The sequence below is a fragment of the Trachemys scripta genome, chromosome 21, assembly GCF_013100865.1.
Source record: "Trachemys scripta elegans isolate TJP31775 chromosome 21, CAS_Tse_1.0, whole genome shotgun sequence".
In the NCBI taxonomy this organism is placed as follows: Eukaryota; Metazoa; Chordata; order Testudines; family Emydidae; genus Trachemys; species Trachemys scripta.
In genome coordinates this window covers 7,916,465-7,941,416 of record NC_048318.1, presented here as the reverse complement: position 1 = coordinate 7,941,416, position 24,952 = coordinate 7,916,465, and the positions used below count along the sequence as shown (strand labels likewise).

At 46.2% G+C, this 24,952-nt stretch overlaps 1 protein-coding gene across 7 annotated transcripts in view; it reads right to left on the bottom strand.

The window, feature by feature from the left end:
• Positions 1 to 10,659: 10,659 nt before the first annotated feature.
• NTM (neurotrimin) overlaps positions 10,660 to 24,952 on the bottom strand; it is a 676,988-nt gene continuing 662,695 nt past the window's right edge. For 4 of the 7 annotated variants that reach the window (XM_034754499.1, XM_034754500.1, XM_034754498.1 and 1 more), the window contains 2 exons: positions 16,938 to 16,970; positions 10,660 to 12,456 (listed from right to left, as the gene is read on the bottom strand). In XM_034754499.1, coding sequence (XP_034610390.1) covers positions 12,356 to 12,456; positions 16,938 to 16,970 — 134 coding nt within the window. In that variant the 3' untranslated portion in view covers positions 10,660 to 12,355. The remainder of the gene's footprint in view (positions 12,457 to 16,937; positions 16,971 to 24,952) is intronic. The other 3 variants (XR_004643653.1, XM_034754502.1, XM_034754503.1) reach the window with 3 other exon arrangements.

The window sequence follows — 24,952 nt, the reverse complement described above, 5'->3', positions numbered from 1 at the left end:
ATCCCAGAATACATCTGGTCACTTGTGCACTGGAGAAAAATATTCCTTCCTGACCCCTGCAGACCAGTTGAAGCCCTGAAGCATGAGACTGCATTATAGCCATTGTTTTAATACACCGCAGCAAGTGTTATGAGCACACTGAGGGCAATGCAGAGATTCCTGTTCTCTCCCTGGCCCATGAAGTGAGGGAATGAGCAGGGAACAGAAGGGACTGCCATGACCATCCAGACCAACCCCTTGCATAACCAGGCCATAGAGTTTCTCCCAGATATCTTTCTAAAACAAGATGCAATCTAACTGTAAAGACTCCAAGCGATGGGGAGGCCACAACTCCCCTGGTAAGCTGTTCCACTCTTTAATTACCCTCGCTGCTAAGAAACTGCCTCTTACTTCACCGCTGAATGTCCTGCACTTCAGCTTCCGGCCACTGAATCTTCTTGTGCCTTTGTCAGCAAGACTGAACCCCCCACCCTGATCTCTTTGCACGAGTAAATACCTAGCCACAGTGATCAAGTCACCTCTCAGCCTTCTCTTCACTAAGCTGCCTGGGTCGAGCTCCATCACGCGGCTTCTTTCCCAGCCCCATGATCATTTTTTGTTAACCCCTCCTTTCAACTCTCCCCAGTATGTCCACGTCTCGCTTGATGTGTGGCCACTAGAAGTGGACATGCTATTCTAGGGCTAGCCTTACCAATGCAGTGTACAGAGACAACAACGCTTCCCTACTTCCCAGTCCCCTTTTTTGTATGCTAATATGTATATGTGCTCTAATTAAAATTAATTACGCTAGTTTGGCACTAGAGGGCTGGGGACTAAAAACCCTCCACTTAGCTGATGGGCAGCAGCAGTGAGAGCGTCTCCCTGCCAATATTCCTGAAGTAGGATGTGGAGCAGTGAAAGGAAAGCCCAAACTGCAAAACCTCCCAGTCCTTGCCTCTCTGCTATCAGGCAGCCTGTCTGAGATCACTGGGTGCGATTCTATAGCCTTGGGCGGGTAGGAGGCAGACTACATGATCAGAATGGTCTCTTCTGGCTTTGAAATCTATGAAGCTATAATGCAAGGAGGGAGGGATGGATGGACAGAATTTTTTTTTAGGGCTTGGCGGGGGTGGCCTTTCATCCCCAGAGCTCTATTGCTGCAATCAGAGCTGCTCCCTTGGACCCCTGTAGTCTTATCAGACCCAGGAAGCTGTAGGTGATTGTGCTAAGGGGACCTGACTTCAGAATCAGGGCCTAAGACCTAGGTGGAGATCATCAACTGAGGGCATATGAGCGAAATTTCCTTCGGAAAGCCATAAACCTCGGGTTGCTCCCAACTGGGCTGGCACCAAACATCTGCCCTGAAACAGCCTGTGTGTCTCCTCTACAGTGGCAAGTTGGCATTCTGCTGCAGAAATCTCTTTCAGTGTCTTACAGTTACCACGTTGATTGGCCAGATGATCACAAAATGGCAGGGCTGGAGGGGTTATTCAATGGGGTTAGCATCCCCTGTATTATCAGAAAGCAGCCGCCAGAGTGGCTGGCACCACTTCCTCCCTGTGCCCCCTTTTCAAAACAACCGCAGGCACCAGTTACACTGCAGGCCTGATTTTCCCATATCTAACCTGAAGTTGCTCTGGTTATGGCTGGCTTTTCCAAAGGAGCCATGGGGAGTTAGGAATGCATTGAAATGCACTGGGATTAGGTGCCTAACTCCCTGAGGCTATTATGGGAAAGCCCAGTCTAAAGCTCTCTCTGGTTCTTATCTGGCCCCCACTACCATGGTATCTGAAAGCCCCACACTCTAATGTTTGCAGCCTCACAACCCCTTTGGGGGACAGGGCACTGCTAGTATCCCCATTGTACAGCTGGGTAACTGAGGCACAGAGACACTAAGTGACTTGCCCAGGGTCACACAGGAAGTCTGTGGCCATGGAGATGTGAGTCCCAGACTAGCGCTGTAAGCTCTGGACCATCCCGTCTCTGCTGAGGGGCTTGTCATAAACCCAGCAGACTGAAACTCCTAATTATCCAAACGTCCAATGTTACAAAGGTTCCTCAACCCTCCCCAAGACCTGCAGCAAGGCGGGGTTGCCGCATACCAGCTGGCCAAACCCCTCCTCTTCAGACTGAACCTTCCAGACCAGAAACCAAGAGATTTTCCAGCTCACTGTTTCAGGACTGAAAAGCAAATGGGATCAATTAAATAACAGACCCTCTTCCCCCAAACTTACTTCCCTACTTCCAATCCCTCCTTACCTACTATCAGAGCCTTCTAAAGCATTTTACAAACTACACACACAATTATTTCAACTGCTGTGGGCATACAGCCACCTCTGGGGTGGAGCGCAGCAGCAAACACCACCTATGTTTCCTATGTTGGACAGGAAGAAATGGGGAACACCCAATGAATGACTACAAACTAACTAGCAATCAACCGGTCACGAAGTACAACGCTTTAAAAAGTCAATAATAAGGAATGATATATATGGAGATATACCTATCTCATAGAACTGGAAGGGACCTTGAAAGGTCATGAAGCCCAGTCCCCCCCTTTGCTAGCAGGACCAAGTACTGTCCCTGACAGATTTTCACCCAAGATCCCTAAATGGCCCCCTCAAGGACTGAACTCACAACACTGAGCTTACCAGGCCAATGCTCAAACCACTGAGCTATCCCTACTTCCATCATGCTTTTAAACTCATCTGGGGCTGCACTTTGATAGCCATCAGGCACTTATTTAGACACTAAAAGCAGTGTCAGGTTTTTATGTTGGGCACTGAAGATCAGGCCCCAGTTGTGTGGGTGCTGAGCCCGTGATAACTGGGCCTATAAAGTATCATTTCCAACCCTCATGATAATTAAGACCCCGATCCTGCAAACACTTAGGTGTGTGAGAAACTGTTTGATGCAGAATCCCATTGAGTTCTGGGATTTTCACCACTTTCTTATGCAGTAAGGGGGATTTCGGATAGACATTAGGAAAAACTTCCTAACTCTAAAGATAGTTAAGCATTGGACCAGGTTGCCTAGGGAGGCTGTGGAATCCCCATCATTGGAGATTTTTAAGAACAGGTTGGACAAACACCTACCTGGGAGGCTCTACGTTTACTTGGTCCTGCCTCAGCGCAGGGGGGGGAATCTCTTGAAATCCCTTCCAAGCTGGCAAGTCTATGATTCTATGAGGTGACGTTCAACTGCTGGGCTAATCTGGGTGTATCTCACCTAATCAATTCCCTGCCATTACAGGGGGCCTTAAATTGGGCCTAAGTTCCCTCTAAGCTGCGTGGCTGCTCAGCAGGCTATGAAGGGCCGCAGGCGCCTAGTGGGGAGAGGCGCCTCTCCCCCAGCCCCGCCGTGGTTGACGCGGCTGGGAGAAGCGCTCTCCCCCGTCCGCTGCTGTGAAAGAGGACTGGGGGGAGTCCTCTCTCTCCGTGGAAGCCTGAACCCCAAACCCCTCATCCATGGCCCCACCCCAGAGCCTGCATCCCCAGCCAGTGCTCTCACTCCCCACACCCCAACCTTCTGCCCCTAGCCCTGAGCCCCCTCCCACACCCCAAACTCCTCATCCCTGGCCTCACCCCACAGCCCGTACCCCAGCCGGACCCCTCACCCTTCCTCTGCACCCCAACCCTCTGCCCCAGCCCTGAGTCCCCTCCCAAACTCCTAACCCCTCGGCCCCACCCCCCAAAAACATGTCACCATCATATTGGTGCACATAGCAAAATTCATTCCGCACCTGGATGTAAAAACTTAGAGGGAACACTGCCTTGGGCCCTGGTGGCACCGTGGTTTCCTGGCTTCTGCCAATAGAACACAGTTTAGTCTCCTGAAGACTGAAACGCTTTGGGTCTAATTAGTCTTTGGGGTTAACATAGGGGTATCTAGGTGAAACGTAATGGCCTGGGATATACAGGCGGTCAGACAAGATGATCTGAGGTTCCCTTCTAGCCATGAAGTCTCTGAAATCATTATGTCTTCTCATGTCTAAAATTCTTCCCTTGCCTAAATGCTGGCAGATGGGGACCTATCTTTTCCTGTTTCAGACGAGCGTCTCTCCCCACAACTTTTGCACCAGGACAACCACCATCCCCAGGTCTGTCCTGAACTTGAACTTATTTTGGCCTGTTTGAACATATGAAAAGGAGACCTTGCACATTGTCATCGGCGATAAAGCACATGCACAACTGCACACGCTGTGAGAAGTGCCGGTGACTTCACCAGGGCTACTCACCATGTGTAAGCTGTGTAAGTCTTTGCAGGATCAGAGCCTGACCTTTTCCTTCTTCCGCTTTTGTGTTTTCTTGGTGCGGTCATGACCCTCATTTCCCTTTTTCTTGCATGCCTCATCCCAGTAAGAGCTTTTTTAATTAACTCAATTGAGTTGTGGCTATTTTAGGGGTCTGCATTTTGGGTGGGGGGAGGCAGGAGTGAGGGGAAGGAATGGGGACACGGGTCGGAGGATGGTGGTATCAGCACCTCCCTGCGGCAAGTCTCTTCAACTCTCAGTGCCTCAGTTTCCCTAGCTACGAAATGGAGATTGGGAGGGTAATCACACTAGTATAGCCTACGGAGTGTAGGACCAGAAGTAATGGGCTCCAGCATGGGAGACTGAAGTTAGATATTAGGAAAAGCTTTCTAACTCTAAGGAGAGTTATCTAGGGAGGCTGTGGAATCTCCCTCACTGGAGGTTTTTAAGAACAGTTTGGACGAACACCTGTCAGGGATGGTCTAGGTTTATTTGGTCCCTCATCAGGGCAGGGGGATGGACTAGGAGAGGCTTTCTCATGGTCCTTTCCAGCTTGGCATTTCTATGATACTGTCAGGCGCCGGAGTAGTTGCAACAGATCCTGAGACATGAACAACTTCCTGCAATCCCACAGATCTGTCAAGTGTAGCAATGGCGTCCTGATGGTTATCGCATCAGAAGGAGGAAGTGGAGGAGGAGATTTGATGACAGAAGAAGGGCTACCTGGCCCAGGGCATAACCAGAGGGGAAGTTTAACGAAGATCCTGAGCAGGAATGGGAAGTGAACGTCCTTTGCTCAGACTACAGCATGGACAGAAAACACTGGACAAATCCAAACTGGAGCTAACAAGGCACCTGCCAAACGTGTCCACTCACAGACTTTACGGTCAGAAGGGACCATCCTAGGAAAGAATTCTCTGTAGTAACTCAGAGGCCTCCCCATCTAGTGTCCCATCCCCAGCCATTGGAGATATTTGCTCCTGCTTTGCTTTCAAACCATCCCTCCCTTCACGCTTTGGGCATCTTGCGCCGCTGCCCTGCAGTGACACAGACGCTGGCCAGGAACATCCTCTGAGCCCCACCTATCCTTGTAAAAACCATGGGGGCAGGGGGCAATGCTGCCCCTCTGCTCTGCCCCAGATGCTAGTAGGCCCATTGGCCAACCAGGTATAAAAGCTAGGGCAGCTTTAATCAGTGCCCGTTTGGATGCATGCCAGCTCCCTGCTGCTGAGTGAAGTTCTCCATTGTCTATTTGGGAGGGAAGGTCTTGGGGCACACCCTGCCTTCATACACCTCTAAAAGGTTCCACTCACATAGAAGATCAGGGTTGGAAGGGACCTCAGGAGGTCATCTAGTCCAACCCCCTGCTCAAAGCAGGACCAATCCCCAACTAAATCCCCAAATGGTCCCCTCAAGGATTGAACTCACAACCCTGGGTTTAGCAGTCTAATGCTCAAACCACTGAGCTATCCCTGCCACCACCATGCCAGCACTGTGTGCATGCAATGAACAGCACAGCTCCCCCGCTTCTGCGGGAAGGTCAGACCCGCTGCTTTGCCCACCCCAGCGCTACACGGCTCCTGAGTTGGGGAAACCTGCAATTTAGGTTGCCCCAGTTCAGAGCAATCCTGCAGCCGTGCTAATGCCTCTAAACCAATGCTCCCTCCCCCTGCCGCCCTCGCAGTGGGTAGCTGGTAAAACAGGGCAAGGGCTGCAGGGGGCCAGTGCAAAGATTTATGTATTTTTTTTTTCCTTTTAATATCAGGGTTGGAAGGGACCTCAGGAGGTCATCTAGTCCAACCCCCTGCTCAAAGCAGGACCAATCCCCGGACAGATTTTTGCCCCAGATCCCTAAATGGCCCCCTCAAGGATTGAACTCACAACCCTGGGTTTAGCAGGCCAATGCTCAAACCACTGAGCTACCCCTTCCCCAGAACTGGCCCGTCCATGCATGAGCCAATATGTCCTGTTATTGTTTTGCAAAGGGAGAGGCACAGAACTGTGGTTAAGCACATGGGGCTTGGCAAACACCTGAGCTCCTCAGAGGGGGAAGGAAATGCAATGGGGAAACCCCCCCAGCCAGGCCTCCTTCCGGCCCCCTCTGCCCACTACAGCAGCAGCAAGTTGTCCTCTCTTACCTTGGCCACGTGCAGCCCTAAAGAGGGGGGTGAGGAGCAGGGAAAACCCAACACGCCCAACCTCCTGCAGGCAGACACCATCTTGGATCAAGTGAGTGGGGCTGGCCGGCAGCCCGGCTGATTTATAACCTCACACAGCACCACCTGCTGGCGGAGACGCACCCCTGCAGGGTGCCTTTGAAATGCCCAGGGCTGTGCTGGCGCCGGGTATGGGTTATGATGCTGCTTAACTTCAGCTGCGCGCCCAAGCCGCCTCATGCTACTACTCCCAGGCTTAAAGGGGCGTGTGGCGGCTGTGATAGGGCGGCTGTTTTAGCGGGCACAGCAGGAATTGAACCGGGAACCTCAGGGCTGAAGCAGCATAAACTGCAATAGCTGGAGCTAAAGCCCCCTATAACTAGTAGTGTGTCTGTAGCAGCCTCAAATCCTCTGTGGGTCCGGCACAGAGGAAGACCGGTAACACATGCACAGTGGGTTACACACGTGTTTGCATGACCTGAGGCTATATTTGTTTTGCTTGTCTCCATGGGTGGACGCTGCTGGCTGCTCCCTGCTGGGCAGAGGCGGCTAAGGGGAGCAGAAGATTGAGGTGGTCTGGGAGAAGAAAATCTCAGGGAAGGGGGCCAAACTGTGGAAAAGGCAGACTGAACGCAGCAAAAGGGAGGCAAAGACTGTGGCTAGTAAGTCAGGGCAGGGCAGAACTCAGCCAGCTGCCGAGCTTGTGTTCTTGGCTGGTGTGTTGTGAGGAGGTCCACTACTCCTCTTCCCTTTAATGCAACTTGGAGTGAAACACTGCCCAGCGCCGGGCTGCCGGAGTTCTCTCATTGAGCGGTTGGAGTTCAGAGAGTCATAGATTCCAAGGTCAGAAAGGGCCATTGTCATCATCTAGTCCAACCTCCTGTAGGACACTTCCCTGGAAGTATTCCTAGAACACAGCCCTGAGAAAAAACAGCCACTCTTGATTTAAAAATTGCCAATGGTGGCAAATCCAATGTAACCCTTGGTGCATTGTTCCAATGGTTAACTATTCTCACTGTTACAAATCAACACCTTATTTCCCGTCTGAATTTGTCTAGCTTCAACTTCCAGCCATTGCATTGTGCTAGGCTTTTCTCTGCTAGATTGAAGAGCCCATTATCAGGTAGTGGTTCCCCCTGCAGGTACTTACAGACTGTAGTCATGTCACCCCTTAATCTTCGCTTTATTAAACTATCTAGATTGAGCTCCTTGCTTCTCATCACGATCAGGCAGGTTTTCTAATCCTTCAGTCATTCTCCTGGCTCTTCTCTGAACCCTCTTCAATTTGTCAGCATCCTTCTTGAATCGCGGACACCCGGACTGGACACAGACTCCAGCAGTGGTTGCACCAGTGCCAAATACAGAGGTAAAATAACCTCTCTGCTTCTACTTGAGATTTCCCCTGCTTATGCATTCCAGGATTAGTGCTTTGGGCCATAGTGCCACACTGGGAGCTCATGTTCAGCTGATTATCCACCATCACCCACACTTTTTTTTTCAGTTTTCTGACTGAAAAAGAGCCCCCGCATCCTCTAAGCAAGGCCCACATGCTTTGTCCCTAGCTATAGACTTTTACATTTAGCCATATTAAACCACGCATCGCTTGCACCTGGCTTACCAAGTGATTCATTTTGCTCTGTACCTGTGCTCTTCATTATTTCCCTCTCCCCCATTTTCTGTGTCATCTGCAAACTTCATCAATGATGATAAGTTTTCTTCCAGGTCCTCGATAAAGATGGTAAATAGCATAGGGCCAAGAACTGATCCCTGTAGGACCCCACTAGAAACACACCCACTCGATGATGATTCCCTGTTGACAATTACATTTGGAGACCTGTCCATTAGCTAGTTTTTGAAGGTGCGCCAGGTTAATATTATTTGTGGGCACTCAGCACTTCTGCAAATGAGGTCCAGGTGCTTGTTATACAAAGCAGCATCCTGCGTGGACTCCATCTGCCCTTCCCACATTGACCCAATGTCCCTGAGTCCCACAGCTATTAGCCCGGCTGCAGCATGCATCCAAGGACAGAGAAATATGAGAGACAAGGCTCAGAAAAGTCAGGGAGAATTCCAACAATAATGGGGTTAGAAAAAAAAAATTTTGTTGAGAGAGACACACTTTATAGAATATCAGGGTTGGAAGTGACATCAGGAAGTCATCTAGTTCAATCCCCTGCTCAAAGCAGGACCAATCCCCAGACAGATTTTTGCCCTAGATCCCTAAATGCTCCCCTCAAGGTTTGAACTCACAACCCTGGGTTTAGCAGAGCAACACTCAAGCCACTGAGCTATTTTTGCTAATGGCCTTTGCTTTGCCTTAAAAATGTACAGAGCACGGAAATCAGTGATGCCAGCAGTGCTCCATGAACAGGCTTGTCACACCCTGGTGAGACACCACTTCTAGAGATAAAGCAGAGAGTTCATTTTCTGTGCCCCTTTGAGACTCTGGCTTCTCTGCAGAGATTAACACTTGACAAGCACCAATGGTGCTGGTGGTTTCTGTGATGGGGACAGGTGTCTAGTAGGAACCCACCAACTCATTTCACATAAGCTACTGTACCACCTCCTGCTGACCAAGCGCTTTCACTCTCCACAGACTGCATGCTGAGTTTGAATCTGTCACCTAGACCGGTGAGGCTCCAATCCAGGCCCCTGTGGGAAGAGAGCTAACCATTGAAACAAATGTTTTGTTACTTACACATTAAAAAAAAAAGGCTTTAATCATTAATATTTTATTCCGCGTTGCCTCTGGCATCTATTCATCCATTTAAAATGAACCCCGCCCACACCTTTTCCATCTGATGTTCTCCGTCTCCATTTCTCTTCTCCTGTGTTTTGCGGGCCATCCCGGCGTTATTTTTGTGTGCGTCTCTGGCCAGGCACCAGCAAGAATCTGCATGTCCTCTGGGATTACCACCCTCTGGCTAACTACTCCTTGTGGGACAGCTCAGACATCAGGCCACTCACGTTTCACCAAAACGGAGATGCTGATGTATTTATCTTTCTCCTCGGGGGATGGAATGGTGCAGTTCACTATTTTATCCCCCTAGATTCAACTGCTGCTTTCACTTACTTCAACCCCTGGTTAATTTGATCCTCCATCTAATTTGATCAGCACCTCAGGAGCTCTGTCAGTTGTGCTAACAGGAAGACATCTTCCACCCTTTCTTTTGATCAATGCCGATCCCTTCAGGAAGCTATTACAGGATAATTTGATCATTGGCCGTAAAAAAGCAGCCATTTAATTGCTGAGGGCCGGATCCTGTTCTCAGTGACGCTAGTGAAAACTTGGCATATTCCCCCCTGTCAAATTCTTTGGTGGCTTCAGTGGGTTTGCACAGCTGAACACGAGATCAGAATCCGGCCCTAAGGCTGAACTGTAATTCTGCAGTTAAAGAAGAAAGAGACCAAGGAAGCCCCTGAAAATAAAAGACAACAGCATATGACTAACAGGCATTGGAATCTGGAGGACATTCCCCAGTAGATCAGGACCTTTTGAAAGCAGAGCACATTTTGGGGCTCTGCAGTATTGTCTTTAACTTTCTGGGGTTGACAGGAGCAGCCTGCCCTATTCGATAAAAGGCCTGATCCTACAAGATGCTGAGGGAGTTGGAAGTGAGAGTTCCTAGCAGTCTCCAGGCTTAGCCCTCAGCAGTCTATTCCAAGAGACCCCCGACTCACTGATCCAAAGTCAGTGAAGTCAATGGGAGTCTTTCAACTGACCTCAGCAGGCTTTGAGACTCAAACCCTATTATAATGGACTGAGCGGGATCGTGGGATTTTCGCTCTCCCTCCTTCATTCTATGCTGCAATGCTGGCCATGCTGTGGTTAATGATTATTTAGCATTACCTCTCTCCTCCCTAGTCCCCCACCCCATCCCATCCCAAATGTCAGCTGCATCTGGACGTTATCCATAGTGGTGAGGCACTCATACATTCATGTAATAGCCACCAGGCAGGGATGACGACCAGTGTCATCTGTCTGCCACCCTTCCTCCTCAGAGACTGCATCTCCTTCGTTGGACTCACAGCAGGACTCCGGAGCTAATTGGCCCAGGTCCTCAAAGGTTTTTAGGCACCTAACACCCATTGGGAATTAGGAGCCTAAATACCTTTGAGGATCTGGGCCGTTGTTCTCAAACCCACTTCTCTCCTGCGGGGGAGAGCAGGAGTTTACTGAAGAATTAAACAAGAAAACGTTATACAAGCACAGATCCACCCTCCGCCCATTACGACCAATTCTCCAAGCTTCACAATGAGGTACTACAACCAGGGTGAACAGCAACATGGAACATCTTTTTAATGTATAGTCAGAGACAACCTCCCCCTCTCGTCCCCCCCAAACAAGTCAAGGACACCGGAGGGCCTCTGGCCACGGGGCTATCCCAGAACCTCGACGCGAAGCACGTTTCTTCAGTTTCGTCCACCAAGAAGGAAACAAAATAATAAAATAAAGCAAGTTAATTTCTCCCATAGCCACACAAGTGTCATAGAACCAGCCAATGGCCAAATCAAAGGTGGGTGATGGGTTTTGTTTCTTTTCTGTTGACTTTTTCTGTTTGCAGTGTTGTTGTGTTAACGTCCCAAGCTGTGTCGAAAAGGGGGAATGACAAATACTTCTTGTTATACGCGGTTTCCCCTTGGAATAGCCAAACCTGCAAAGAGACACTGCAGCTGTTACTTTTCCTTTTTTGTTTGTTTGTTTGTTGTTGTTTTTTTAATAAGTGTCTCCAACCTGTAAATAACCCAAGGGAAGGTGGGGACAAAATAATAGGCAGGAATTGATTACACAATCATCAAGAAACTCTATCATCTCTTAGAAGAAGACCAATACACAGCTAAGTCCATATATAGCATGCAGGAATGGCAGAAGAAGGACTCTGCTGAGAAATAATGTGGCTAGAACGCTAACAAAAAAATAATAATATATATATATGTGTATATATATATATATATATATATGTATATATCCCATAAAAAGAATAAGCATATCCATCCAACTCAACATACAGTGAGCATCATCTTTTCCGTTTCCAAAACAGTATGTAGATAGCATAGTATCTTCTGCGTTAAATACCAGAGAAATGGATGAAGTTTCAATAACGCTGGTGGAGGAATTGTTTGTAAAAACACTTTTTTTCCCCCCCAGGACTCGTTGACTGTTCACACCAATTTTGCAAAAACCCTAAGACAAGCTGAGATGCCACCTCTTGCACACCTAGTTAAGAAGAACACTATCTGTTTGTTTTGATTTTAATGCTTAATAAACATACTTCTCTTTTTTGTTGTTGTTTTTTATGAACTAACCGTTCTAGGCTCATATCAGAAAATATAATTAATAAAATTAATAATGAATCAGATCCCTCATTCTCCATGATGTCCGTGCGTAGTAGAATGAAGAAATGTTTAACAACTGGTTTGCTTTGTTCCTTTTCGTTCGTCTCGGCGTCGTCAATTTTTGCTTGTTTGTTTCATACTAACACGAATGGCAGCACAATCCATGAAAAGGAGGGAAAATCTCAACAACAACAACAAAAAATGCTGTGCGTCTGCATATGCATGTGCTGGAACAGCCGACTCCGTAATCATCCATGTGGGAGAGTCGAGCGGAAAGAAATGACCGAGCCAGCTGCCTTGGAATGAGGGATGTGGTGAGGGAGCGGGGGGAACCGTTCAGCCAAATGTACTGGTTGGTCCTTGGTACCGGCACACTTGTCCATTGCAGAAAGAAAAAAAGAAAAAAAAAAGAGAAAGAAAGAAAGAAAAAGATTCAGCCGTGTCAAAACTTCAGCGAGAAAAAAATGGATTTTTTTTTTTCAAAATTCCCTTTTTTCCCCCTCTCTCTTTCCCCCTCAGATTTTCTGGTAATACATTCTCTTTATTATAACGCTTATTTTTCTTTTTAAAATGTTATACTTTCTCTTCTTCTTGTTGCTGTGGTTGTCGCTACTCCGCAGAATCAGCACTTGGGTCAAAACTTGAGAAGCAGATGCAACAGCAGGAGGGGAAGCAGCCCAATGCAGCCAGCTCTTCTTGATGTGCCGTTGTTCCCATCATGCACTGCTCCGGGACCTGCAAAGGGGGAGGGGGAGGGGGAGGGCAAAAGCCAATGGTGTTAGTCAGAGGAGTAAAGGGATAAACCAATTAGCCATGGTTAATTCATAGAATCATAGGGCAATGTCTGCAAAAATGAGCTGGGGCATGTCAGTCTTTGGATGCCCACCCTGAAATGAATCTGCAATTAAAAACCCATGGCTGGCCTGTGCCAGCAGATCTGGGCTCGCGGGGTGGTTGAACTGTGATGTAGACGTTCAGGTTTGGACTGGCGCCCGGGCTCGAGGACCCTGCAAAGTGGGAGGGTCCCAGCGTTTGGGATGCAGCCTAAGCCCAAACGCTGATGCAGCAATTAAACAGCCCCTTAGCTTGAGCTCATAGAATCATAGAATATCAGGGTTGGAAGGGACCTCAGGAGGTCATCTAGTCCAACCCCCTGATCAAAGCAGGACCAATCCCCAGATACATTTTTGCCCCAGTTCCCTAAATGGCCCCCTCAAGGATTGAACTCACAACCCTGAGTTTAGCAGGCCAGTGCTCAAACCACTGAGCTTCTATAGTGTAAAACTAAGAGCCATGTTCTTCCAGCTAAGTGCTACCAAACAAGTCAACATACACACAATAGAAGCCTCAGAGATGGGACTGGCTTAGTGGAGTGGATGTGCGACTGGACACCAAGGATTCCTGCATTTTAACCTGAGCTCTGAAGCTAATTTTCCCCCTCCGTGGCCGTGTGCCAGTCACACAGGCCAAAAGTTTCAAAGGAGGCCACTGATTCCAAAATTGATGGCCACTTTTGAAAACTCAGCCCATGATCCCTTCCTCAGTTTCCCCATCTACCTAAATGAGACAGCAAATATTTCCCTATCACCTTGGGATGTTGCAGGGGTTAGTGAAGGTTTGCAGTTCTTGAGAGTCACTTTTTTTTTTTTTTTTTTGAATATCATGGTTGGAAGGGACCTCAGGAGGTCATGTAGTCCACCCCCCTGCTCAAAGCAGGGCCAATCTGTAACTAAATCTCCAAATGACCCCCTTGAGGATTGAACTCACAACTCTGGGTTTAGCAAGCCAATGCTCAAACCACTGAGCTATCCCTCCCCCCTTGTTTGTTTGCTTATTACAAAAGTGGCTTTGCCTCTCCTGGAATTGACACCTCCTCATCTATTATTGGGAGTGGACTACATCCACCCTGATTGAATTGGCCCTGTCAACACGGGTTCTCCACTTGTGAGGTAACTCCCGTCTCTTCATGTGTCATTATATAATGCCTGCATCTGTAATTTTCACTCCATGCATCTGAAGAAGTGAGGTTTTTTACCCACGAAAGCTTATGCCCAAATAAATCTGTTAGTCTTTAAGGTGCCACCGGACTCCTTGTTGTTTTGGTTTAGCTCAGACAATAATAACGACAACTAAAAGAAAGACACAAATTAAAAGCTGAAAACTCTTATGCGAGGGGCCGAATTCTGCCCTCGGTGGAGTTAGAAGGGATGGAAGTGAGGACAGATTTTGACTTGATAACTAATTAGTTTCATGCTGTTATCTCCCCAGTTCTCCTGAAGTCCTAGGCTCTACTGTAATAATAATAATAATTGTGCAGTTTAAAAAATAAAGAAATGATAAGTCAGCTGAATACACTGAAAAGATCCCAAAATCAAGATGAAAATGTTTCCTAATGAGATGACTGATGGGGAAGATTTCCTGACAGGGAGCAGCAGGACGTCCTACTGAACCTGAGAAAGTTAATGGGACAGATCCTCAGCTGTTGTTGGAGTAACTGCTTGGGAGTGGGGACGCAAAGTTGGCTTTAAATCACATTTAAGTTCTTCTGATTTTGGGGCTGCTCTCACTGGCACCAGTTGCTTATAGGCCTAAGAGGCTATACCAGAAACTGATGATTGCTCGGAGAGCAGAGATGTCTGGGTCAAACTGCTTTTTTCCCAGCCAGGCTCCGTTCCCCAGCCGTACCCACTTTATAGCACTAGCTGGGAGGAGGGATGGCAGAGGATCTGCTGTGCAAGAGAAGATGATTGCAAAGCCCAGTCAGACTAGAGGGGGTGAAGGGACTCAAAGCTTCCTCACTGAGCAACTAAAATTGGCCCAATGACTGATGTTGAGACAACACCTTCAGGCCAATGAGTGAAAAGTGCTTGGCAAACTTTCCAAGCTGACTCCAAACTTTATGTAGACAGGGATCTCTTCCCCATCACTGCAATGCATCCACCTCCCTTAAGCAGCCTTTAAAAAGTTCACAGCAACTTTGCACAGCTACCTGATACAGGGAATGAAGAATTCCCCCATTCAATTGAAAGGGCAGCCAGAATGATAGGTAAACAGGGGAACTGGAGCGGGAAACCACGGTTCCTAGATTCCAAGGCCAGTGGGGCCCACTGTGCTCATCTGCTCTGACCTCTGGTATAACATAGTTAAGATCCCTGTGCTTGTGAAAACAGTCATGCGACTTTTAAGAAATAGCCAGGAGTTTCGTTCCATATCTCATGCAAAAGAAGACATGCAAGTGAAGTATAAAGGGTTTATATCTCCCCCCAGATGGAACCAAGAGTGGCGGACAGGACTGAATGCAGACTCGACATTGCTGTCCACTAGCGGTCTTTAAACTCCCATGATGCAAAGGGAGTAGGGTACAGAGGGGTAACACGCAACAATGTGTGTAAACAAAGTGCACTAGGATAAAGGCTTTGAGCTACATTTTTACATGATCAGCACCAGAGCTGCTTGGTTTTTCCTCCTGCCATTTTTTTTTTAAATAAAAACATATTCATTTTGGTTCACATTTTGCACCAAAATTTTCAAATTTTTGGTGGAAATTTGAATACTGAAAATTTCAGTCACAAACCAAAATATTTTGAATTGGAAATGCTGCTGAAGTGCCTCATGGAAGTTGTAGTTAGGGTGCCTCATGTTCCCATTTGCCTCAATAGACCAGGCTCCCTGGTCAGACTACATCTGCCATGATGCACCACAGGCTGTGAATTATGGGAGTCCGTGGCCATGGGAGATGTAGTCTGGACAGGTAGTCTAGCTCAAAAGGAAGAATGGGGACATGAGTCAACCAAACTCTCACTCCCATAAGGCACTGCAGAAGCAACATTTCCAAATGAAAACATTTCCATTTTCAGGCATTTTGTTTTTCAGTGATAAATTGAAATTTTCCACAAAAGCAGACACTTTCCAAGAAAACAAGTTTCATTTAGTCAACCCCCCCAATTTTCCATAGGAAGACAGTTCTGACAGAAAATGTTCAACCTATCCTACGCAGCACCCATAACTGGGGCCAGATTTCCCCACAATGTCCCAGCAGCTCCCATTGCGATATTTCTAACCAGGTTTTCAAAAGAACTTGCCTTCGACCTCTTTAGACACCAAAATAAGTGGCCAGCTTTTCTGAAGAGCTGAGCATGTTGGGTGCACATTGGATGCTGAGCGTTTCCGGCGCTGGTGTGCATTTGTCTTGACACCCGCCGGCACCAGAGAAAGGTGTAGCCATCTTTTTTTTTTTTTTTTAAACATGCTCTTTTTCTTTGGCTAAACAGATTTCACTTCTTGACCTGTTATCCAAACCACTCAAAAGAAAAGCTATGTCTGCCAGCACTGGAGGGTCAACTGGGGTTACATAACGAAGTTGGATCCAGCGTCCTGGAGAGCTGAAAGCAGCAGATGCCTGAAAACTGAGCTGAACCTGCTGAAATTTCGGAGCAAGCTCTGGAGGGAGCCAAGTGCTGTGGGTGGATAATAATGGAACCCTTGCTGGCAAGAGCTAGCACTGCTGTGTCAGTTGCAGTGCAGCTGATAAGGAGGCCAGGCTGTGACTGCTCTCCAGGTCTCATGCATTCATTACTTCCAGCTCATTAGGGAAACATGTGACAGTCCAAAGAGGCCAATTATCAAACCCTGTAGTGTCCTAGAGAAATGTTACAAGCATCAATTATCCGCTGAAAACATCTGGGAGGAATAAGGACCTCGAATGAGACAAATTTTCTCTGAAACCCAGTGAATCAGACCAGAAAAAACTCCTGATATTTGCCACAGCAAAAGGGGACAGAAAGAGGGCGAGAGCAAGGTAGGGAGAGCTAGGCAGGGAGCTGCACAGAATCCAGAGGAAAAGGCCGTGCAAAGAAGGTCTCTCTAGAATGTTAGGCTACAAGAAAGGACAGGCTGCAGGATTCCGGACCCAAGGATGGCTACACCTCATCGCATCATTTCTTGCTCCTAATTCCTAATGCTGCCAAATTAGAACCCTGCAAGCATTAATGGGTGGGCTGCAGCGGTCCCCACAAAGCAGGGGTGCAATGAGGAAGTTAGTTGCATTGGTGCTCTCGGTGGTTTGCGGGACGAGAGAGCGTGACTTCCGCTCGGCCGATCCCTTGGTGTTAGCTCAGCCACGGGAAAACAAGGGACAGCAGAAGCAGAGGGGCTGGCGGCAGCAGGGAAACCAGAGTTTGGGGAGCAATCACCATTTGGGGAGCACATTTACTGACCTTTCCAGGGTGTCAGGGCTGTAGTTGTCTCTTCTAAAAATTAAAGAACAAGTCATGGTTAAGGTGAATGGAAAACGATGTTTAAAGACAGTTCAGATGATTCTTCCCCCTAGTGAGCGTCCTGCACTGCTTCTGACTCCCCGTACTAATGTCAAGGTGGCTGTTCCTAGTATTATTAGAGATAGGTCTGAGTCTTGCTGGGCCTGATTCCCCACTGGCTTGCACCTTGTATCGGCATCTATCCCTCTGCAAAGAGACTGCAAAGCACAACCCTGCAGATCTGGCAGGGGTGAATTGATGGCTATCAGGCAGGGGAGAACCAGCCACATAGTTCTGACCCAGAGTTCAGGGTTGCAAAGACTGGATCAGGATCCGAACTCTCCTAAAGCATGGGGGATTTGGGTCAAGCCCATCTCCAATGGCTAGTACCAATGTCTTGCCTTCCCTGTTCTGACTAGCAATCCTGGGAAGGAGACAGCCCCATCCCATGTCGGAAACGAGATCAGTGCTTGCCAGAGGAGGACACTTCGGGGGATTTCAGGCAGCCAGCCAGCCATGCCAATTTTATCCAAGAAACCTGCCTGTTCTTTACTGCAATGATGAGTCCTTGTGTGCTAACTGAAGGCCCCTGCTGGCCCAGGACATAGCATTATCCTCACTAATGCTTGGTCTTACTAGTTTCAGTTGACGTAGGTGCAGGCTATTGGTGGGAAGGGTTGTATTGCAGTGTTAGGCTCCTGTTGAGAATGGAGAGAAGACCAGCAAAGTGGCCTACATAATCCGCCTAGCAATGCTAAGGCAGTGCCTTGATCCCACACTAAACCTTATGGATTTGAAAAACGACGGAGAGAAGACAAAGGTGGTGGTGTAGGGTTTATCTTGGCTTGGACAAAAATGAGTCCTTCTCCATGTGCAACAGATGGTGATGAGGCTCAGAATTAGACAGGCGGACAGGAAGAGTGCAAAGAGCAACCTGGAGCACAAGGAACTTCAAATATCTGCATGTAGAGGCCTTTCCTCCGATGGTCTTACCAGCACTCAATAACATTGGGATTACCGGTCAGCTATTGCGAGGAGCAATTGCGATTGGGAGGAATGAGCCCAGGGGTTAAGTCAGCACGTCCCGAGTTCTCAACATGGCTTGGCCACTGATTCAAGATGCTACCTTCCCTTATGCAAGGCACAGCACCTCTCTGCCCCAGTTTCCTCATCTATAAAATAGGATTGGTAAATACCTCACTCATGGGGCGGGGGAATTCATTTAATTAATATTTGTAGGCCGTTTTACATACGTAAAGCACTGCAAATGCAAAGTATTATTATCATTTAGTCTTAAAACAACATCTAAGGCCAGATCCTCAGCATAGCTCTGGAACTGGCCCTTAAGTTAGACATTCAGGCCAACTTTTTCCAAAGGAGTCACTGATTCTCGGTGCCTCTGAGACACGTAGGGCCTGATTGATTTCATCTGGAGCTGTGGGGTGCTCAGCCATTTGGAAAATCACAAACAGGGCACCCGAAAAGCAGTGGCCACTTCAGAAACTACCAGCCTTAGTTCCTACCTCTGATTTCAATCAAGCCCATTCCTACCCTTTAGGCTTTAATGAGACGACTCATGGCAGTTCTCAGCAGTGTGCCTCATGGTTGCACAATCAAACCTTAAATAAGAAGCTGATTTTATTACAGACCTGGCCATCATAGCTGGCAGAGCATATGGCAAGATCTGTAATAAAACTTAAGGGTGACCCACTAATTTACACCATTTGAGGCTCTGGCCCTTCAACTGGAGAGAGACATTCATTGATGGTGCAACGGTGGAGTTACATCAGGGTTGAGTTTGGCCCAGAATGTCTAAATAATGTGCCTTGAATTTGCATTTGTCTTTTATTATTATTCTCGGGATTTCCCTTGGGCTCTTTCTTTCTCTCTCCCATGCAGAATGTTGGCCCCATCCTTATTAATTGCAACTTTCTAGATAGAATTATCTAATCATACCTGCCTAAAGCAATCAACATTGATCACAATAGAGGGTGGAAATTGAGGTTTTAGGGTTTTTTTAATAATAATAAAAAAGATTTGGTTCCAGAGGTCTTGATAAATTAAAGAAAGAATCAAATTAGCGATTGACTTAAGCAGGATGCCCTGTACTGTATGTTAAATAAAAAAAACAATTGACTTTTTTTTTTGGTGGAATATATTTATTCAAGATTAGCCACAAAATAAGCCAGGATCCCTAACCCTATTTGTAGGACTCAGTAAATAGATTTTAGAGCCAAAATAATTAAGGATCAGATTCATGTAAGTGAGGCTACTCAGAGAGTAAACTGCTTCTCTTTGGGCCCAATTCTCTATTGCCTTACACCTTGTATAGTCATTTACAATTCTGTAAAGTGGTTTTAAAACACTACCACTCTGATCCGGTAGTATTCATACCCACTTTGCACAGCTGTGGATGACTGTGGGAAAAGAAGTGAGGGGATGGCACTCTACATTAAAGACATCGTTACTTGTTTTAGAGTTATTGATAACAGGATTTTGACTGCATATGGATCAATGTGCTAGTTACCAATGCCCAGAAAGGATACTGGTATGTTACTGGCCTCCGAATCAAACCAGTGAGCATGGTGAGATGCTTCTTAACCATCTGTCTGTAAAGAGGGGAAAGAAAAATTGTGTTGTTCTGGGAGACTTCAATTGGGGAGGCATAGGCTGCTGGTTTCATGCAGCCAGTAATAAAGCATTATTAGAGCTTCTAAAAATTCTAGATGATAATTTTCTAACACAAAGGTATTGCACCCATCCCAAGGTAACTCTATTTTGGACCTCATTATCATGGATAAAGATGAATTAATCACTGGACTGGAAGTTAGTGGTTGCCTAGGGACCAGTGATCAGACCTGATTACATTCAATATGGGCAAAGAGTAGACAGTCCCAAACAGTAATATATATATTCGGGGCTTCAAAAGGGCCAATTTTCCAAAGCTGAAGAAAATGATGAGCAAAATTTACTGGGAGAAAAAAATTAAACAGAAAAATGTGAATAAAAATGGGGAGCTATTTAAGAAGAGTTTATTAGATGGCTTTTTGTCCCTGATTCCACAATCAAGAAAGAGGGCAACTTTGGCTAAAAGCCCATCATTGTTCAATGGGAAAGTGAAGGCAGCAATTAAAAAGAAAAAAAGCAATATATAACAAATGGGAAAGGAGAAAATGGATAGCAATCAATATAAATTAGAAGTTATGAAGTGCAGAAAATTGATAAGGGAAGCTAAAGACAAGAAAATGCCATGACTTGCAAGGCTAAGGACAATGATGAATTTTTAAAGTATATAAGGAATAAAAGAAATCCTACCAATTACATAGTTTCATTACTACCTGGAGATTGTAAATTTGTTAGTGAGGCAGAAGTGGTCAATAAGCATTTGTGTTCTGAATTTGGAAAGAAGCAGGATGATATACTTGTATCACATGAGGATGATGAAGCACTTTGTAGGCCATTACTAACTAAGGAGGATAGTAAATAATAAGATAAATATTTTAAAATCAGCAGGTCCAGAAAACTTGCACTCAAGAGTCCTAAAAGAGCTGGCTGAGGAGATCTCTGGCCCACTGATGTTAATTTTTAGTAAATCTTGAAATAGCAGGGAAGTTCAAGAAGAATGTAAGAGTGCTAATGTTGTGCCAATATTCAATAACGGAAAGCGAGATGATTCTTATCTATAGCTCAGTTAGCCTGTCATCAACCCCAGGCAAAATAATGGAAAAGCTGATGCAGTGTCTACACTGGGGCTTAGTTGAGCTAAATGACATCACACAGGGCATGACATTTTTCACAGCCCGGAGCGATGTAGTTAAGCAAACCTAACTTTGAAGTGGAGAGTATCCTTGAAAGAGCTTAATTTGTTTAACTATTCAAAAAGAAGATTGAAAGGTTATTCGATTACAGTATATAAGTACTTCCGAGGGAGAAAATACTGCATATGAAAGGACTCTAATCTAGTGGAGATAGGCAGAAGAAGATCTGGAAGCTGAAGCCAGACAAACTGAGATTATAAATAGGCACAACTTCTTAACAGCGAGGGTGATTAACCATATTGGAACAAACTGCCAAAGGAAGTGGTGGATTCTCCATGTCTCGATGTCTTCAAAGCAAGAGAGGCTCCCTTTCTGGAATGTGCTTTAGCCAACCCACAAGTTACTGGGCTCAGCGCAGTGGTAACCTGAGTGGAATGTATTGGCCTGCAATATAGAGGTCAGATAAGATGATCTAATGTTCCCTTCTGGTAAGAATCTATGTAAAGTGTAAGGCAATGGAGAATGAGACTCAATATAAGTAAGCATGATAGAATCTAGCCCTCACTGTTTTTTTTTTCAGGTCCAATACTTAATTATTATTATTATTATTATTATTTATTTATGATACAATATCATTTGGATGCCCCCAACTGAGATCTGTGTCTGACTGTGCTTATAAGAGAAAAGCCCCATTTGAGGAATTTGCAATCTAAATAGACAAGACAGACAAAGCGTAAGGGAAGGGGAAGATGAGTATCCCCAGTTTCTAAGTGGAGAAACTGAGGCACACAACTTATAGCTGACATTTTCAAAGTTCATTAGGAGATTTAGATGCACACAAATCTTTAAAATTAATTAGTTAAAATTAATCTGAATTGTGACTCTAAATCCCCTGGGTGGCTTTGAAAAAAATCATCTTAAGTGACCTGATCAAAGTCACACAGTGAGTCCGGCAGAGCTAGCACCAGAATCTGGGTCTCTTGAGTTCCAGTTTAGTGGCTTAACCACAAGGTCAACCTCTCTTTCCTGCTGCCCTCACTCATTCAATGGGAGATTGACCTAATTAAGGGCTTCACGATCGGCCCCGTGTGGTTTTTAATCAAATGGGCGGTCAAGACATTTCACCATGCATTTTCAGCCCGGTGTCTGCAATTCATCCCTGCATGGATAGTCACTGTGGGATTTTACATAAGCAATGCATGTAGTATATCAGCACTTATTTCATTCAGCCCAACTGCCTGAGGACAGATCCCATAAACCTGGCACAGAAAGAGATGCAAATGGAGCTTCTCTGCATAAGCATGGCCTGATGCACCACTATCCCGGTTAGACAGCTTTCAGTTTACCAGAGACCTGCTGATGGAGTTTGATGAGGGGATGGGTTGAATCAGCACAACTCCTGCCCCTATGTAGACCAGCAATGCTTGCTTTGCAGACGGAGCTGGCTCATTACAACCCTTCCCCATCCCAAGTGCAAGGGAGGTTGTGGCCACTTTTTTTCCTAATGAAACCTTGCCCAACTAGTGGGCTGTCTGCCATGTGGCTCCTCTACCAGGTTATTTAATCCAGAGGAAATTCTGTGTCAACCCTGGGTAAGTTTCAGCCCAACGATGCACCAGTAAGGAGCATATCTCACGATGAACAGACCAAGAAACATGCATTTAACAGCCACAGACAGACAGACAAACATTTAACTACAACTGGCCTTTCAGAACCAGTGCTGGAGGCGTCCATCTTACTGAAAAGCCAAGTCGTTTGTGGCACTGATTAGCCTGAAAGCCTGGTAGGGGAGAGGCTGCGACAGCTTCCAGGCAGCGATAATGATGCTTTCACAGAGTGGTGAAAACTCTAATGCTTACAATTTAAACAGCAAACTTTTTTTTTTAAACACTCAATAATGCGAGAATTATTTTTATGCTGGTTAAAAAACCCCACGATTATCGCTAGAGAAAGGCACAGACACAGAGTTCAGACTTGGATCCAAACTTCCATGAGTCTGAGACTTTGGATCTGTAATATCCCTTGTGGCAGAGAAGAGAAAGGACTAGCTTGTGATAAATATGAACAGGCTACTGGATATGGAGAAATTCCAACAGTTCTCTCGACCCAGTAGAGTAACGAAACACAGCTTGCACTGCCTAATGCCATCATACAGGGTCTATCTATGCTCTGGATTGGACCATTGACTCCTGGAAAGACTGCTGACTAAACTACTTCATTAGGCCTATCTCTGTTTGGAAGCTGGTTTAGAATTCCTTCCTAAGGATTTAATACCTATTTTCAAAACTCAAATCTCTTTGCAGTGAGATGGCCACCTCCATCAAGTGCCTCAGAAACACCAGTTGTGCCATAGTGACAAACTTAAAACAAAGAACATTTCCAAGGTTTTAAATGGTGCTTATCACTTTGTGGGCTTAAAGTCTGTTAGGCTGACCAAGTTTTTCTTGAATGGGCCCTATTCTATCCCTCTCCAAAAGGGGGCTGTGCAAGTCTTTTGTAGCCAAACCTGAAACCAGGACTCAAAACCAATATGTCCACTGGCAAGTGGAAGGACAGGGAGATGGGTCCAACCTAACTTGGCCGCCGCTGAAGCAAGGAAAAGATGACCCTCGAATGAAGTGGACAAAAGGGCATCATAGTGGATAAAGGGAACTCTCTTTTCTAGGGCCTGTTCCAAAGGCCACAGAAATCAAGGCCTCTCTAGAGTGAAATCCACAAAGCCAGAAGATTTAGGAATGAGGTTTGAAGAAAATTAGAATTCAAAATGATCTTGACAAACTGGAGGAATGGTCTGAAATAAATAGGCTGGAATTCAAAAAGGACAAATGCAAAATAGGAAGGAACAATCAATTGCAGAAATACAAAACAGGACATGACTGCTTAGAAAGGAATACTGTAGAAAAGGATTCGAGAGTGGATCACAAATTAAATATGAGCCAACAATGTCATACAGTTGGGAAAAAAATGAACATCATTCTGGGATGTATTAGCAAGAGTGTTGTAAGCAAGTAATCCTTCCACTTCTTCCACTCAACCCTGATAAGGCCTCAACTGGAGTACTGTGTCCAATTCTAGGCACTAAACTTCGAGAAAGATGTGGACAAATTGAAGGAAGCCAGAGGCGAGCAGCAAAAATGATGAAAGGTCTAGAAAACATGACCTACAAGGGAAGACTGGAAAAACTGGGTTTGTTTAGTCTGGAGAAGAGAAGACTGAGGGGGGAAGTGATGATAGTCTTCAAGAATGTAAAAAGTTGTTATAAAGAGGAGGGTGATAAATTGTTCTCCTTATCCATTGAGGAAAGGACAAGAAGTAATGGGCTTAAATTGCAGTGAAACATGACATGACAAAAACTTCCTAACTGTCAGGGTGGTTATGCACTGGAATAAATTGCCTAGGAAGGCTGTGGAATCTCCATCATTGGAGATTTTTAAGAATGGGTTAGACAAATACCTGTCAGGGATGGTCTAAAAAAATATGTAGTCCTGCCTCAGTCCAGGGGACCGGACTAGATAACCTACTGAGGTCCCTTCCAGTCCTACATTTCTAAGAGCCTATGAAAAGACAGTCTGAGAGATTGGTGCTATAGCAACCACTGTTCCTATTTCTAATTATGTCACTTGCTTCTTTTATGCCTTTGAAGGACTGATGTCTCCGACTGTCTGGGGGTGGGCAACAGGACCACATGTGGCTCTGATGAGTGGCACATGAAAACCCTGGGATCAAAGAGGTCCCTCATTTCCCAAGAAGCCCCCCTTCTGGATATTGCTTCACTGACTGTGGAGGGTTTGGGGGGGCCCATTTTGATGTTCACAGAGGGGCTCTTAGGACATAGGGTCGGCCTCCATAGATGAGATGTTCTCTTTTCATTGATGTGGGAAAGATGGAGCTAGTACCTACGTAGGCCCAGCATGGGGACCGAACCACGTGCACTGTTCTGCACACTCATAAAACACTTGAAAAACCACCCGTAAGGCGAAGGTCTTCACAGATGGTGACAGGAACCTGGCCGTGCTCTCTGCCAGGCTATGAGCCATCACCTCAGAGCATTTGGTTTTATTGAAGAATCCCTCCCTGCCCCCAATGTGTTAGTTTAATCTGCAATTCCTGATAAATCCCAGCTTTTTTCCATTTGCAGACAGGAATCATGCTCGTGTCATGGTGCCACCATAGGTCCCAGCATGAGGCGTTCGTAACCCCTCCTGTCCTGGAAGAAGG